The sequence below is a fragment of the Anguilla rostrata genome, chromosome 5 (assembly GCF_018555375.3).
Source record: "Anguilla rostrata isolate EN2019 chromosome 5, ASM1855537v3, whole genome shotgun sequence".
Lineage (NCBI taxonomy): Eukaryota > Metazoa > Chordata > Actinopteri > Anguilliformes > Anguillidae > Anguilla > Anguilla rostrata.
In genome coordinates, this window is record NC_057937.1 from 412,265 (window position 1) to 427,285 (window position 15,021).

Below are 15,021 nucleotides of genomic sequence, written 5' to 3' on the forward strand. Positions count from 1 at the left end.
TCTGACGCCCATGGGATACGACTGAAAAAGAGCAAAAATGGAGAGTTGCAGCAGCAGGGTGCTTCATCCTATTAAGGCATTACTCTAGTGTGCAGATGAACTCTATGGTTTCTATTGTGTTACAAAGCAGCATCAAGCAACGCCACTAAAAAACTACACCACTTCCTCAAAGCCCCGATTTCACTTCATACAGACACCAATGCCAGTTCAGCTGGAGAAGGCTTTTTTCTTTATTACTTAATTATTATTAATATTTATCTTACAGAATAAAAAAGAAGAAAACAGGACAGTACACAACAACCAAGACAGACAAATTAAGACACAGGGTTTTGGGGGGGTAGGGGGGTAGTGAAATACAGACGGGCGGGGCCGCGCCAGGGCCAGACCGCATGCTGTCTCCCCGGCCACGCTCACACTCGGGACGTGGACAGGATGTCCTCCACCAGGTGCTTGTACACCCAGGCGTCCCCCTTCAGCCTCTGCCTGCGGACCCCCACCACTGGGGGGCGGCAGAGCACACACACCTCCAGCTCAAACTGCAGGGTCACCTTCCCGAAATCCGACCGCGTCCGGCACTTCAGCGTGTACCTGCGCCCCAGGAGAGGAAGAGCCGGGACGTCCCAGAGGGGGAGGGACACAGGACACAGGACACATCTTAGAGACCACACCGGGGCTGATCACTGAGAGCAGACCGACCTGTACAGACTACTGAATATCAGCTACCAGCTTCAGAAATACAGAGTGAGTATCAGCTTCTGCTATATAAGAACACCTATCCATACCCCAACCTGGCAAGCCTAATCGGCCTCTCCTGCAAAGCACACCCTGCCAGCCTGTTCTAACACTGCAGTTCTCAGAGCAGAACATCAGTGGATTCACGTCTCATAGACTTTACATGACTGGACTGCACCAGTGTTTTAGTGAGAGAAACCCTGAAATTCTGACTCAGGTAAGGGCTCTGAAACGACACACAGGTGTGCAGGAGGCAGACTCACCCTTTCTGTACGAAGTCCACGTTCTTCTCGGGCAGGATGCTGAGGATCTGGTTGAGCACCTGCTCTGCATTGGTCTGGCTGGTTAAAGTCACGTTATACTGAGCCTGGACACAAAGCGACAGGGTAGAGCCAATCAGAAACTCCCAGAAGGGTAGAGCCAATCAGAAACTCCCAGAAGGCAGAGGAGCCGAGTAGAGCTCAGATTTACATTCTTCATAAAGTTTACAACAGAAAAATTAAGCATTGGGAAGTATTAGCCATTCATTCTGCTCTTTATATACAGGAAAACTAGCAGTAAATAAGCATGGGTAAAAATGGAAGAGCAGAAGGCAGGCTCTGCTACTGAAACTGCACACAAAGCCTCACCTCCAGTGAAACCCATACTCATACAGTTCTGTTGGTTCATTTAAGCATTAGTGATGGATAGTTTATTAGTTCAAACTGTTTCCGTGATACCGCGTAAGGAAAGGGCGGAGCAGACAGGTGAGGGGCGGGGCGACAGCCTCACCTTGATCCTGCGGGGGCCGTCCCGGAGGGCTTTCTTCTTGCTGGGCGTCAGCATGGTGATCACCTTGTCCAGCCCCCTCTCCAGACTCCCGAAAACCTTCCCCGCCTTCCGCTTCTGGGCACTGTCGCTCTGGGGCGTGGCTATGTCCAGGGACCGCGACCTGGGGGACGGGGGGGGCACACCGAGTGACTGACAGCTACTGCAATAACCTGGGGGAGCGGGCCAGAGACCCTTCTCCCACAGTCCTGACAGAACAATGTGGAATGTGGCACTGAGCAGAGTGAGAGAAAAAACTACATTCCCCACAATCCATTTACTACACGCCCCCGCACCCCCTCCCAAACGGGACACCGTACCTCCTATCGGGGCTGAAAGGCAGCACCTCCAGCTCGCCCTCCACTGGCTGCTCAATGCACTGCTTCTCTGGGGGCTGCTCAGAACTGCTACCGGCCGCTGTGACAGACAGACAGACAGACACACGGACACACAGACACAGGGACACCAGGGGAATAAGAGTAGTGCTGAATAATGAAGAAGCAAAGCTGCACTGCTGTGGTTCTGAGGCACAAATGGGGGAAAAGCAGCCATTTTTACATTTTTACAGAGCAGTTTCCTCATGAAGCCCCCTCCCCTGCCTGCTGCCTCCCTGTCCACAGCTGATGGGTTTTCTATTTGAGAGGAAAGCAGCGGTTGGGCTCAGGACTCCTAGCAGCAGGACTGCACTGGGGCAGGAGACTTCAGCAAGGCCAGATCTAATGGCTAACAAGCTTAAACTACGTTAAATGGTCATATTACACAGGTTAGGTGGTCATCAGTTGGACATCTCAAAGCTCTACCCACAATGTCAGCAGAACCCTAATATCCTAAAGAGAATTGGAGAGGAGACGGTAGACGCAGTGAGAGCGCAGGCAGCAGCGCAGGCAGCAGCGCAGGCAGCGCAGGCAGTAAACTCACCCCTGCGCGTGTCGGCGACGTGGCCGCTGTTGTTGTTGCTGCTGCTGTCGTTGTGGCTGTGACGCTGGCTGTTGTTGTTGGGGGTGGTGAGGGTGGTCTTGGGGGGGCGCCCGTTCCTCCTGCTGCTGACCGGAGTGCGGGGGGCGGGGAGGGCGAACGTGTCCCCCCCCCGCGGCTCGGGCGTGGCTCCGCCCACGTTCTCCTTGTTCTCCACATGGGCCTGCTTGCGGGGGTGGATGCGCTCGCGGTCGATGGCATACGCGCTGGCTGGCTCCGCCCTCTTCCTCCCCGGCGTGCAGGCCCGCCTCTTTTAAAGGAGAAGCAGAGGCACAGAACACAGGTACACCATCACACACTGAGCACACACAGGTACACCATCACACACTGAGCACAGATGGATATTAAATAGTATTTAAACACTGATCGTTATGTTAAGTTTGGAGGAATTTCAGAAGCGGAGCGGATCTTAAGCCACCATTCTGACTGCTTTGCCTCAGGCAGGCGTCCCAGCAGCAGTGGACGCTGATGGATTCAAACCCGCAAACCCAGGAGTCCCGAACCCTAACCGCTGCTCACGATCACAAACAGCCCGAGGGAGAAGCAGACCAAAGACAGGCACACGGCCCCCAAACTAACTGGGTTCTCCTCCTGCGTTCGGGGCGAGCGTCGGACCCAGGGGCCGCCCGAGGAGCCCTCCAGGGGGCCCAGGATCACCGGGGGCTCTGCATCTTCGTCCTCGTCCTCATCCTCACAGAAGTGCAGGGTCGTCTTGTACTGAGAGCAGAAGCAGAGTCAATCACAGTCAATCACAGTCGAGGCATTGGGGAAACGGCTGTGGAGACGGGCGGTACGCTGTGTGACTGTGAGCGCACCAGCTGAAGGCTCAGACACAGATAAGACAGCCGCAGGTACAGCCATTAGAGAGAGATAAGCACCAACACAACGTCCAACACTGCACCTGCAGCAGAAAAAGGTCATCTCTGTTCCTGTTCACCCAAAGTCATTAAACAGTGTCTGGATCTCCCGTGATCTGGGGTGCCAGACTTCAGCCCTGGCGTACCCCAGTGTCTGCTGAGATATGGCACAAGTCAGCACTGAAGTCACTGACCGGCTAAAACGTGACTAGAATGTTCGTAACTGAACATTCTAATGCTGATGTCACAACTACTTCTAGAACACTGACTTAGAATTTTGAAAAACAGTCATTCCAAAAAAGCTAGCCTTCAAAAGGTTTAAAGGGATATTTCACTACATTTCTGACAGAAACCAGAGGATGTGGTCACATCTCCAGAACTGCAGCTGCACTGAGGCCTGCTGTGATTGGCTCTCACCCTGGGCTCCTGCAGGGGGGAACAGGTGAGGTCCTGCGCAGGTGGCTCGGGCCGGAGACGCACTGGTTTGCCCCGCTGTTTCTTGGCCAGGAGCAGAAGGTAAGTGGCCGTCGTCTGATCGTACTTCCACTGCAAGGACAGCGTTTAAGCCTTAAAAACCCAATCAGCATCCTCTACAGGGGCCCCCTGGAGACTCAGTGATGTGTGAATACAGTAGAAAGTATTACAGCCTGGCTGTGTCCCCTCTAGAGGACATAAGGGATTACATTAATGCTTTTCATTTGTTTGATAATACAACAGCAGTCACAGAATTTTTGAAGTGGGCATCCACCCCTATGACCTGTGCTCTACTGGCCGCCTCGGTAGTTCACATTGAATAAAATACTTCGGGCCTAGTATTCACTAAACTTTACAGTAATGAGAACAGGCGATGACTCGTTCCTCAAAGGAGAGCACAGGGAGGAAGCGGGACGGCGGAGTCACACCTGCGAGACGAGCTGGACGGTGTTCTTCCTCGAGCGCTTCAGGTGGACGGCCATCTCAGTGATGCAGTCTTCATCGACGTGCCCCAGCTGGACAGAGAGAACAGCCCCGCAAGAAAGGAGGGATGAGAGGAGGAGAGTGTGACACAAGCCGGAGTACTGGAGAGGAATAGTGTTCAACAAAAAACCCAGCCCCCTGGACACTGCACCCCCCCCCAGGGTTAGGATAGGGTTAGGTCGCCAGCGGCAGGTTTCGGGGGCAGGTCCCCAGCAGCAGGTTTGGGGGGCAGGTCCCCAGCAGCAAGTTTGGGGGGCAGGTCCCCAGCAGCAGGTTTGGGGGGCAGGTCCCCAGCGGCAGGTTTGGGGTACAGGTCCCCAGGGGCAGGTTTTGGGGTGCAGGGCTCCAGGAGGACGGGGAACTCACGGGCTGTTTGCTGCGCCACTCCACCGGGCTGCTGTACCCCTCCATTACCCAGGGGTGATCCAGCAGCTGCCGCACCGTCACACGCAGCTTTGGCTCCACCTGCAGGACAGATGCCAGAACTGAATTTCACTTTAACAGTGGCAGCCTGTGAGAACAGGACTGGGGGGGGGGTTTGACCAATGGAATAATGAACAGAAGGATCCGATGGGACTTAGAGTGACAGCAAGAGACATATCAACAGCAAGAGCAGCAACAAAAACTGTCCAATCACAGTTGTTCAAAAGCAGAGAGTATGCTGATTGGTGGATCCAGACACAGTACCTGCATCATCTGATTGAGGAGCAGGATACTGCCAGGGGACAGCCAGTGGGGGTGGTCATAGTGGCCTCTCTGGGGGGGGGGGACAAACACAGAGCTTAAACTGCCATGCAGTGGAAAGGGTCTGTAATCTGAAAAGTACCCACAGCTTAATAATACCAATGTGTGCATCTAGCTGGAGCAGAAAATCTGCTTTAAATACTCAGAAATAGGAAGCATTTAGAGACTAAAAGCTGCACATAGACATAGAAAAGTGTGTGCTTTTCTTGAGCACTCTCTCCAGTCAGCGGACCTGGTGGAGAAGGCCTTGCTTTAACTGGAGTTTTTTATTTATTTTTAATCTTGCAGTTCAGTTGGAGTCCACTGTGTGTCACTATAGCCAAACCAGCATTCAGTAAAGACACCGACGCGTCCACACAGCTCAGTCTGTTTACAGCGGTAGTTCACTTCATTGTATGTACATTTTTACTGACCCGGAGCAAATCAGAGAAGTTTCTGTGAGCAGCTATAAGAGAGATCAAACATACGAAGCTTGGGAGGATCCAACATATCACTGACACCGCTTTAACCCAACACATCATACTGTACTAGATCATTTATGCATGCAGGAACCAATTAGGGTCCAATATCTAGCTGGTGCCACAGTACTCAATTGATATTCATTATAAATGACTACTTGAGATGATTCAAGTAGCCTGAAGTGTGACGCTTCTTGATGATTGCTTAACAGGCGTCTTGACATTAAGGACTGAATTATAGGCTATAAAACAATTGTGAAACAGGTCCTTAGATACACGGGCCAAATTTATAAATTTTGACTAGTTAGGGCTTTAATGTGCTTCTCAGAGTCGCTCTGACCAGAGGTCACACGTTCTGTGCAGCAAACCAAGATGGCCGAGTTGTACGTTTGAAAGGGGCGGGAGGCTTACGGTGATTTTCCGGTACAGGACCATGCAGTTGTCGTCGTCGAAGGGCAGGAAGCCACACAGCAGGGCGTAGAGCAGAACCCCCATGCTCCAGACATCAGCCTGGTACAGCAGCCAACACCCGCGTTTAGAGCAGACACACACGCACGCACGCGCGCACACGCACACACACACACAACAGCAGCATTTACAGCACAGACACACACACACACACGCACGCACACATAACAGCAGCATTTACAGCACAGACACACAACATCCACATTTAGAGCACAGTCCAGCATAGTCTAGCACAAACACACGCCAGAGCACAGTCCAGCACAGACATACAACACCCGCTCAAGCATAATTCAGCACAGACACACCACACCAGCATTTAGAGCACATTCCAGCACAGACACACAACACCCTAATTCAGCACAGACACAGACACACAACACCCTAATTCAGCACAGACACACAACACCCTAATTCAGCACACACACACTGCACAACACACTGAACTGAAAACTGCAGAGGGACTGTGCAGCCGCCGGGCTGGATTGTGACTGTGTGACTGTGCAGCCGCCGGGCTGGACTCAGACCTGCGCTTTGATGCATTTTCCACCCAACTCATCTTCTCACCTGTCTGAGTGACGGGGAGGAGAACACACCTGAGCGCAGGTCTGGATTCCACCCCCATGGTTCTCTGGGCTCAGAACCAGCTCAACACACGCCAGCAGCCGTGTGCTTTCACACGCTAATCTACTGAACACGCAGGACATGCTCTAACCCAGCAGGCAAAGGGGGCTCTCTCTCTCTCTCTCTCTAACCCAGCAGGCGAAGGGGGCGCTCGCTCTCTCTCTCTCTCTAACCCAGCAGGCAAAGGGGGCGCTCTCTCTCTCTCTCTCTCTCTCTAACCCAGCAGGCGAAGGGGGCGCTCGCTCGCTCACTCTCGCTCACCTCGGAGCCGATGTAGGCCCTGCCCTGGACTCTCTCTCTCTGTCTCTCTCTCTCTCTCACACACACACACACACACACACACACACACACCTCGGAGCCGATGTAGGCCCTGCCCTGGATGAGCTCAGGAGCTGCGTAGGCGGGGCTTCCACAGCAGGTCTTCAGCTCGTAGCCCAGACCGCCCTGTTGGGGGGGGGTTATGGTTAGAGCAGTTGCACCCAGCCTGGGGGGCGTTGGAGCGGTGGGGGTGGTGTAGGCCCGAAGCCCATTCAGCTCCAAAATGAGTCAAATGTCTGACAGACGGATAACTTTCTAACATGAGGAGACACATAACCCCCCCAACCGAAAACAAAAACAAACAGAACCACCGCGTGGGTAACTTTCAGTGGTAAAACCTTACATGTATGAGTAATGTGACGTGTTGGAGTAAGACACATTCGGTAGTAGGCGTGGCCCACATTTACAAGCGCATATGAAGCATTATTGCATTGCAGGGTCTAATGTCCTACGAGACTGGGGAAACGTGGTCAGTGTTAAAGCTTGAAAAGTGCACACACACTCAGCTAGACTGCAACTCAGCCTGATGAAACAGTGATAGACACTGAAACTTAACACAACCAAACGTCAAATCTCCAAGGATTCAGAGTAATTAGATCTAGCTGTTACTGCGCTAAACTATGAAAGATCATTCGAGATTGCACAGCTGCCCAAAGCTAAACAGGGAGTCAGAAACATTTTGGATAGAATAGAAAATGTAATAGAGAGTCAATTGAAAATGATCATTTGGAGAGAGAAAAAGAAGAACTTGATTTTCAAGTTGAGTCAGACAGCTTGAGCACAGTCACCGGCGACCGTGCCAATGGGAAAATGGCGGGAAGGATGACGAACGTTAGACGGTGTGGACTGCCGCGTACCTTGGGTTTGGCACACAGACCGAAGTCAATCAGCTTCAGGTTGTGATTCTCATCGATCAGCAGATTTTCCTGAGGGGCAGAGGAGACCGGAATAAAAGTACTAAATATTAATGCAAAAAACCTCAGGAAATAGCTTTACAAACATCAGGAGAAATATCTTTACAATACATATTCAAAGCCTCCAAAGACCACCAAGAAAGCTTCTCTTAAAATGACTGGGTAAATCAGGTACATTTATCATCTAGCTTTGAACAGGCCATCAAAAAGGAAGATTAAGATGTTTTCACCATAATCAAAAGTATGCCATAGAATCGAGATTTATCAAATATGTTTGGACTCTAACAGGGACATGAAATGGAAGGTGAAATTCCATCTAAATATTTTGGCTACGTTGCCACTGTACGTTCAGAAAAAAGACCGGGTGCTTTTAACAACGCATCGTTCCAGAAACCCAGCTCCTGATTGGTCCAAGACACTCACCGGCTTCAGATCCCTGTGGGCGTAGCCCTGGCTGTGCACGTAGGCCAGCGCGGACACTATCTGCCGGAAAAACACCCGCGTTTCCTCCTCCGACAGACGAGCCTTGGCGATGATGTAGTCAAACAGCTCTCCACCGGGACAGTGCTGCACGCAGCCGTGGGGACATATTAAAAGTGACTATGTAAGCCCAAGCCAGAGTTGGTTTATTGGAAACTAAGAGAAACCACAGAGGTGTGAGTTCGTGGATATGACAGGGCTGGAGAAGTGTGTGACGTGTAATGGAGTCCAACATTTAAAATATTCACCATTTTGTTCTTAATTTATCAGAGGACAAAAGAGCTGGAATATGCCAGAAGGCAGAACAAGCTATTGGAACCGCCCTCCCATAAACAGACACGAAACAACGTAAAGGTACTCCATTTTCTGGCGGTGGTTGGCAGCATACGCATGGAACCTTCGCTCGTATGAAACTCCAGTCTGCGCCATTCTTTCATAAACCAACCGCAGAGGCAACCTTTGGTGGTAACAAAACGGGCTTTTGTCACACAGCCTGACAGACACGCTGCCAAGCGAGGCCTCACCTCCAGCACCATGAAGATCTTGGTGGAGGTCTCGATGACGTGATAGAGCCGGCACACGTGCTGGTGGCTCAAGTTCTTCATGGCCTCGATCTCGATCTTAACTCGGGGTAAGTCATTCTGTAAAGACGGAACAAGGCGGTGCAAAGGCCTGTTGTACATTTAAAGAGTGTGCTTCAAAGTAATCAAAATCCCGGGGCCAAACGGCAAAAATAATTTCTTCATTAAGTCATTCGGAGACTGGAATAAAGCATATTCAAAGCAATTTACCTCCATAGCAACTTGCGCCATTCCACTGTAAACAGACATTTGACAGGTTACAGACATCGCACAACAGGCAGAACAACGTACCCCAAGGTCTTTTTTATCCATTATTTTTATAGCAACCTTTTCCCCCGTCAGGATGTGTCGCCCCAGTTTCACCTTGGCAAATCCACCTGCATACAACCGTATTTTAAACGGTTAGCAACACATAAAGCCGTAAATGCATTTCATTAGCGTGTCATATAGATGTAGCTGTCATATCTTACCGGAGCCTATTGTCTCGTACACTTCATAATACTTGAGAAGTTCTGCAGCATTGTCCACAGGCATCTTTCCGGATCCTGCAACCCCCAATTTAGCAATGGGACTTGAAACAAAACGTCGAAACCTACCGTAAGTTAGCAGTCTCTAATTGCATTAGCGCAGCATTGATGGCATCTTAAATAATGTTTCCTCGTATTTTCTAATGTGCAGATAATTTAACGTGCGTTCTCTTCACTAGCTTCCTAGCTAACAAAGAAAAGACTAGCCTCGATACTGCCAGATACTCTGTGGTTTAACTATCGCTAACCGCACGTTAGTTAGTTTATAACAAGGAATCGCGAATTCTCGTTAAATTGGTTAACTCGCTCTTAAAATGAGCATATTTTAAGCCAACTGGCTTCCATTTGTAAGCCAGCTATTGCAATCACTAGTCGTCATCAATGAACGTTAACAAGGCTTGCTTACTCTTTTCCAAAAAATCTAACCATCTAGTCTATCTCAGCTTTCAAACACAGTGGAAAGAATCGTATTATGTGTTTGTAGCCAGGAACAGACAAATTACCTGTTTCTTGTAGCTAAATATGTTCTCCAGCGAAAATCAGTGCTTTTCAGGTATTTTTTATAAACACCGGAATGAGTTAGCTGTCCGTAACTGAGAAGTTAGTCAACTACAAAAGTTTGAATTTCCCCCGAATGACTTAATTCCGGTTTCCGGTTCACCGTGACCAATCCTAAAATACGTGGGCGGGGCTAAAAAATTAAACATTCCATGGACAGGCTGATATAGACTTAAACTTACTTCAGATGGCTTCACTGTATCGAATAGCTGCCTTGAAGATTGTCTGCCAGTTTAACGGAAGCTTTAATCAGATTATTTGTATATTTAACTTTGTAACAGCAGTAAAACAGGGCGATTAAACATCAAAGGATAATAATGTTTTAAAACAGAAGCTTGTTTAGGTTAAAGGAGTACCATGGTGGTTGAACGTGACACTTCCCAGTTGTCTTCAGGCAACAACAAAACAAATGTGCATAATTTTTTTATTCTTCAGTCATTTCAATGTACTTTAAAACGTATTTTTCTAAGCCTAAATTTCCCACTATAAAAATTCACCCGAACCGTCTGGGCGTGGTAATGAGAACTGTCAGTTAGCTATGATTGACAGACCGTTCCCCGTTACCATAGCTACCCCCATGATACGCGCTCTCTTTGGGAGACTGAATATTCACAAGCTAGCTAGCTTAGTAGTATATCAAGTATCGATAGATAGCTAAGGTAAGGACGTTGACTTGTACCCAGTTACAATTTTTGCTATCTAGCTAGCCAAGTTAAGATAAAAGCACAACTATAACGTCCTCATAAAAGCGAACTAGCAAGCTAACGTTATCGATAACATTGCCTTATGAAAGCAAACCTCCTAGCCAACTAACGTTAGCTAGCTAGCTAAATGCATATAACCAGAAATAATCTAAAGGAACTCTAATTTAAGTGAACCTAACGTTAGTCAAATATTTGCATTGTCTGAACAGCAGGACAGTGTGTCCTGTCAGATTTCTTTACGGGGCGTGGAAATAGGAGTGGTTACTGTATTCGTGACGTAGAAAAATGACAACTTTCTCAACCGGTTGAAAATGGGACGATGAATTTAAAACGCATATTTCTCCAAAAATACAGAACGGACATATTTAATACTTTGCTCATTGTGTTTCTTCAATGCCTCTTGTGCAAATAGCACATAAAACAGAGAAAGTGTGAAAATCACCATGGTACTCCTTTAAAGTCAAGTAGTCAAGTCAAGTAGAACTTTATTTGTCCCCATTGGGGCAATTGGTTGTGCAGCAGTGAGAACAGTGTCAAGGGAATTAAATACAACATATAATAAAAAGTAAAAACATAGAATGCAAGTAAAAACATAGAATACAAGTAAAAACATAAAATGCAGTAAAAAAGGAAAAAAAAAACATGGAATACAGTAAAAACATAAAATGCAGTAAAAAAGAAAAAAAAAAACATAGAATACAAGTAAAAACATAAAATACAGTAAAAAAGAAAAAAAACATAGAATACAGTAAAAACATGAAGCCGCTTGAAAATAATCTGTAAAAAAAAAAGAAATGTCGGAGATCGTTGATGATACATTGTGTACAATTGGCCGCAATTCAACCTCAGTTCCATTCCTTTGATCTCCGGCAACTAATAATAATAATAATAATAATAATAATAATAATACATATGTCTGGCACATGTATTATTATTTAGCTCTGTGTTTGGTAGACTGCAGTGCACAACTGTTTGTTTTCAATATTTTTTATATAACTATGAATAACTGTTTTAATGACCAAGTCTGGTAAGCATACCTGTTTCTGAATATTTATTACATCTATTTTTCAAGATATTTATAAATAGAGTATATATGCATGCCATTTGATATACAGTTCTTTTCATTGGTGTTCTTGTTTTAAAGTTTATATTACGCTAATTTTTTATTCATGCAAACATGCACATACACACACACACGCACACACGCACACACAATACAATATTCCAGTTATATTTCTGAGGTGTATTTATAATCAGAGAACCCATCACACCCTGTGCACAGCCTGGGTTACGCGTTCTGTCATCATAGATCATGATGCGTGGCCATTTATGAGTTTCAGTTCCTGGTCTTGTGTGTCCGTGTTTTTTGTTCTTTATTAGCATGCACACGCACACGCACACGCTCATGCACACGCACATGCTCACGCACACGCACACACACATGCTCACGCACACGCACACGCACACGCTCATGCACACACACATGCACACGCACACAGACATGCTCATGCACACGCACATGCACATGCACATGCACACGTGTGCACCTGAGCGACGTGGAATGTCAAATCAGCTCCTGCACAACGGAAGAAGAACATGCAAATGGGGGGGAAATAATCTTTGCATTGTTCTGACCTGAATCTGATATGTACAGGCTGAGGATAAGATTGTGCATTGGCCCAATCAATGGAGCTGTTCTCTCTGTCTTGTCTCTCTCTCTCTCTCTGTCTCTCTCTCTCTCTCTGTCTTGTCTCTGGCTCTCGCTCTCTCTCTCTCTCTCTCTCTCTCTGTCTTGTCTCTGGCTCTCTCTCTCTCTCTCTCTCTCTCTCTCTTTAATGATCAGTCTGTGGCGCTGTTAAAACACATGCAAATGAGATGGAGACAGCTGGCATCACAGGGCTCACGTGCCGTTGGGTGGGGGTTGGGGGAGTTGCGGGGGGTGGGTGGGGGGTGGGTCGGGGGTGTTCAGAGGCATGTAACACCCACAGCAGCTCTTCCTCTCCTCTGGAGAGAATCCCCTTTGGCCCTCCCTTCCCTCCCAGTCTCCCCTTCCATCCTTCCCTCCCAGTCTCCCCTTCCATCCTTCCCTTTGTACATTAAAACCCCTGAAGGCAAAAATACCTGGTTCATCATTTAAAAATACGCGCCCCCTCCCTCCCTGGGTCTGTAGGCTGGTGACGACCCCAGCAGCAGCAGGTATGCCGCAGCCAGCCAGTGAGGGGCTGCCAGGTCTGCCTCTCTCACTCATATGCAGACTCCAGCAGGCTGCCAGGTCTGCCTCTCTCTCTCACATGCAGACTCCAGCAGGCTGCCAGGTCTGCCTCTCTCACTCACACACAGACTCCAGCAGGCTGCCAGGTCTGCCTCTCTCACTCACATGCAGACTCCAGCAGGCTGCCAGGTCTGCCTCTCTCTCTCACACACAGACTCCAGCAGGCTGCCAGGTCTGCCTCTCTCACTCACATGCAGACTCCAGCAGGCTGCCAGGTCTGCCTCTCTCACTCACACGCAGACTCCAGCAGGCTGCCAGGTCTGCCTCTCTCACTCACACGCAGACTCCAGCAGGCTGCCAGGTCTGCCTCTCTCTCTCACATGCAGACTCCAGCAGGCTGCCAGGTCTGCCTCTCTCACTCACATGCAGACTCCAGCAGGCTGCCGGGTCTGCCTCTCTCTCTCACATGCAGACTCCAGCAGGCTGCACTGACTCCAGAGCAGGGCAGGGTTGCCAGGGAGCTTCCTCCCGCTGGCTCTGACTGGGCCAGCTCCCTCTGTGACCCCCTCCCTCTCTCTGTGTGTCCCCCTCCCTCTCTCTGTGTCTCCCCCTCCCTCCCTCTCTCCGTCTGTCTCCCCCCTCTCTCTCTCTCCCTCTGTTTGTCCCCCCTCCCTCTCTCTGTGTCCTCCCTCTCTCTGTCTCCCCCCTCTCTTTCTCCCGCTGTGTATCCTCCTCGTTCTCTCTGTCTCTGTGTCTCCTCTCTCTCTCCCCTCCCTTGCCCTCTCTCTCTGTCTCTCTCTCTCTACCACTGCACTGTGCATATGTTTAGTGAACATACTCACAGTGGTAGAGCATACAGAATAGTGTATGTCTGTTGTGTTAGTGCACATTAGCATACTCTGTCCTCATTATCCTGCTGGAACGCAGGAAGTGGGAGTGACCTGTCCACCACTCCCAGCAAATGTCCACTGACAGCGCCCCCTAGACACAGGGAAGAACGCGTGCTGGTCACATGATCGCTGAAATGTGAGCGGATATGGACGTGTATACCGCTGAATTCAGTAATACAGTGGCAGGCTGAAATGTAGATTGGGTTCACTGTTCGCTAACAGGATTGTCAGCGCAGTCGAGGCCTCGGAGGGGAGAAGCCATCTTTAGCGCACCAGCTGTCTGCCATTGTGATTGCTGTGACCTTGCGCTGTGCACAAATTAATTTACGACGAAGAAAATATAAGCGTCTTCCTTACACACGTGCAAAATGGCTCCAGTTAAAGCTGGGAAAAGACATTCTCAGCTCTTCTGTGTTTTCAAGTCATGTTCTGTTCGTGGCTCATTAAAATACAAAATTGCAGACACAACAGATGAAGCGCTAGAGAACCAGCACATGTTCCTTTTGGAAATGAAACGTCAAGCAATGGGCTATTCTGGCTATTCTGCTGGAAATGAAGCCGCGAGTGCTGTTTTAAATTAGATCTCTATGATGATTAATTATTGTCCTCGTCCCTTTGAAGACAATTTTGTGTGTTCATCTGCTTGTGCAATTAGCCCTTTATCTGAGCCCTTGATGCTGGCATGTGTTTGTGATGGTTGGGTGATATTCATGAAAAGTCTTATTCACATTGCTGAATTAATTTCTCTGTATTAGACATTTTGTGAAGCAGATTCTTGTGGGTAAACAAAGTAATCCTCCGCGTTATTCCTAATTTTTAATTTTTAATTGTTGCGTGGGCCTTTAATGCCTGCGTACCTGTGCACTGAGGCTTTTTGATAAAACACACTGAGGAATTAAAGAACATCAACACATCCTCAATCCTTACAAATTAGTCAGGAGTAACAATGCACTGAGAAAAGAGAGAACCGGCCTGCTTTTGATTCATTTATGAATTTAAGTTTTTGCTTTGTAGATTCACATCAAAATAATTATATAATTTGTACTGTATACGCTGTATTAGGAATTATAGGAAACTTCATAGACAGAATCTGAATAAAATAACACTTAGTATGTTTCAATTTATTTTTATTCGATAAAGATATATTCATGTTGTTAAAATACAATATGTAAACTGCCAGTATTGAAAACAAATGACTGTATTCATAAAAACTTTATA

The 15,021-nt window shown here is 48.2% G+C and overlaps 1 protein-coding gene across 2 annotated transcripts; it reads right to left on the reverse strand.

The window, feature by feature from the left end:
• Window positions 1-274: 274 nt before the first annotated feature.
• melk (maternal embryonic leucine zipper kinase) lies at window positions 275-10,099 on the reverse strand. Of its 2 annotated transcripts, none has more exons than XM_064334500.1 (18): window positions 9,943-10,099; window positions 9,383-9,483; window positions 9,204-9,289; window positions 8,856-8,972; window positions 8,275-8,418; window positions 7,795-7,863; window positions 6,971-7,063; window positions 5,942-6,040; window positions 5,016-5,084; window positions 4,695-4,793; window positions 4,274-4,360; window positions 3,789-3,917; window positions 3,094-3,231; window positions 2,458-2,764; window positions 1,860-1,956; window positions 1,504-1,663; window positions 996-1,099; window positions 275-588 (listed from the first exon to the last, which is right to left on the reverse strand). In XM_064334500.1, exons 2-18 carry the CDS (start codon window positions 9,444-9,446, stop codon window positions 411-413), a joined length of 2,040 nt encoding a protein of 679 aa, XP_064190570.1. In that variant the 5' UTR covers window positions 9,447-9,483; window positions 9,943-10,099; the 3' UTR covers window positions 275-410. The 2 variants fall into 2 exon arrangements, with proteins under 2 accessions (XP_064190570.1, XP_064190571.1); XM_064334501.1 differs by having other exon boundaries at window positions 9,383-9,457; window positions 9,943-10,087.
• Between the last annotated feature and the right edge of the window lie 4,922 nt (window positions 10,100-15,021).

Coding starts and splice junctions, on each gene's coding strand:
- melk (XM_064334500.1), bottom strand. CDS start 9,446: ATGCCTGTGGACAATGCTGCAGAACTTCTCAAGTATTATGAAGTGTAC. Junction 7,064..7,794: donor GTCTGTGTGCCAAACCCAAG/GTACGCGGCAGT, acceptor CCCCCCCAACAG/GGCGGTCTGGGCTACGAGCT. Junction 4,794..5,015: donor TCCTCAATCAGATGATGCAG/GTACTGTGTCTG, acceptor TCTGTCCTGCAG/GTGGAGCCAAAGCTGCGTGT.